The sequence below is a fragment of the Otolemur garnettii genome, unplaced genomic scaffold (assembly GCF_000181295.1).
Source record: "Otolemur garnettii isolate 467f Iridium unplaced genomic scaffold, OtoGar3 scaffold00144, whole genome shotgun sequence".
In the NCBI taxonomy this organism is placed as follows: domain Eukaryota; kingdom Metazoa; phylum Chordata; class Mammalia; order Primates; family Galagidae; genus Otolemur; species Otolemur garnettii.
Window position 1 is genome coordinate 2,587,567 of NW_003852539.1, and position 1,344 is coordinate 2,588,910.

At 45.9% G+C, this 1,344-nt stretch overlaps 1 protein-coding gene across 1 annotated transcript in view; it reads right to left on the reverse strand.

Moving 5' to 3' along the window:
• The window catches only part of ZFP69B (ZFP69 zinc finger protein B), an 11,467-nt gene extending 10,123 nt beyond the window's left edge, over positions 1–1,344 (reverse strand). The window contains exon 1 of the mRNA XM_012810879.2: positions 1,218–1,344. Within this exon, the coding sequence (XP_012666333.1) occupies positions 1,218–1,344 (127 nt within the window). The remainder of the gene's footprint in view (positions 1–1,217) is intronic.

The following is a 1,344-nucleotide window of genomic DNA, read 5'->3' on the forward strand; positions in this document are numbered from 1 at the left end:
GCTGGATTTGAACCCACCACCTTAGGTGTATGTGGCTGGCACCTTAGCCACTTGAGCCACAGGCGCTGAGCCAAGTATGTTCTTTCCTTAGCATTTAGCGTAATCTAAGAGGGTAATACTTTAACACTGTTAGTATCTATTCCCCATCAGCCTTTCAATTATTTCATTTATAGTATTCTATCATTTGTTCTACAGAATTATTGGCAGGTGTTTTGGTAAAGAGCTCTCTCTCACCAACTGCAGATGATCTAAAATGCAAGGTAAATGCATCATTCATCCCCATGACAACCTATTTTTCAAAGTAAGGCATCAGGATATTAATTGCCTCCAATGTGTTTGCAAATGAGTTTTTCCACTTCACTTTTTTCTATTTAAAGTGTCACTGTGAGCTATGGAATCTTATTTATTCAAGGTGTTACAATCAATTTGGACACCTAAACTGTCCCAAATGTGTCCACTGGCAGTCCCCTGAACCTGGCTCCTGCATCCTTTTGACACATGTCCATTAGTCCTTAGGCTCGTCCCTGCTTTCTAGCCCAAGTCTAGCTCTAGATTCACTGGGGACTTCTCTCCCTGCCTTCTACTTCTGGCCCAACCACAAGAGTACCTGTGTGATCCTGGGCAGGTCTCCCTTTTGATTTACAGTTCCTGAACTGCTAGAAGAAAGGAAATCAGATGAGACTATCCTGCCACACATGCTCACAGGGAAGATGAAAACAAAACATACATAGCGGAAGTGCCCCAGCTCAGTGGGTAGGGTGCCAGCCACATACACCGAGGCTGGCGGGTTCAAACCCGGCCCAGGCCTGCTAAACAATGGCAACTGCAACAACAAAAAAATAGCTGGGCATTGTGGTGGGTGCCTATAGTCCCAGCTACTTGGGAGGCTGAGGCAAGAGAATGGTGTAATCCCAGGAGTTTGAGGTTGCTGTGAGCTGTGACGTTATGGCACTCTACCCAGGGCAACATATTGAGACTCTGTCTCAAAAATAAATAAATAATAAAAACATACATAGCTAGGACATTACAGTATCCTTTTAGGCTGAACTGACCACTAGTACTTAATGAAAACCACAGACCAGAAGCCATAATGAAGAACTCCAGAGATCTTTCACCCAATTATCTCCCCAAGACACATTTCCACTCAGGCATCTACCATCCTTTTCACACAGGAGGCGATGGCTTTTCCTCCCTCCCACCCATCAGGTTACTCTCACCTTCTTGTTTAAACAATTTAGTCACATCCTCCCTCCGGGGCGGCCCCTCCTCGGCCTTCTTTGGATGGGGCAACTTCACCCAGGTGCTGGCCTCAGTAGGCAGGGAGATCTGGAACCGCTGCGGCAT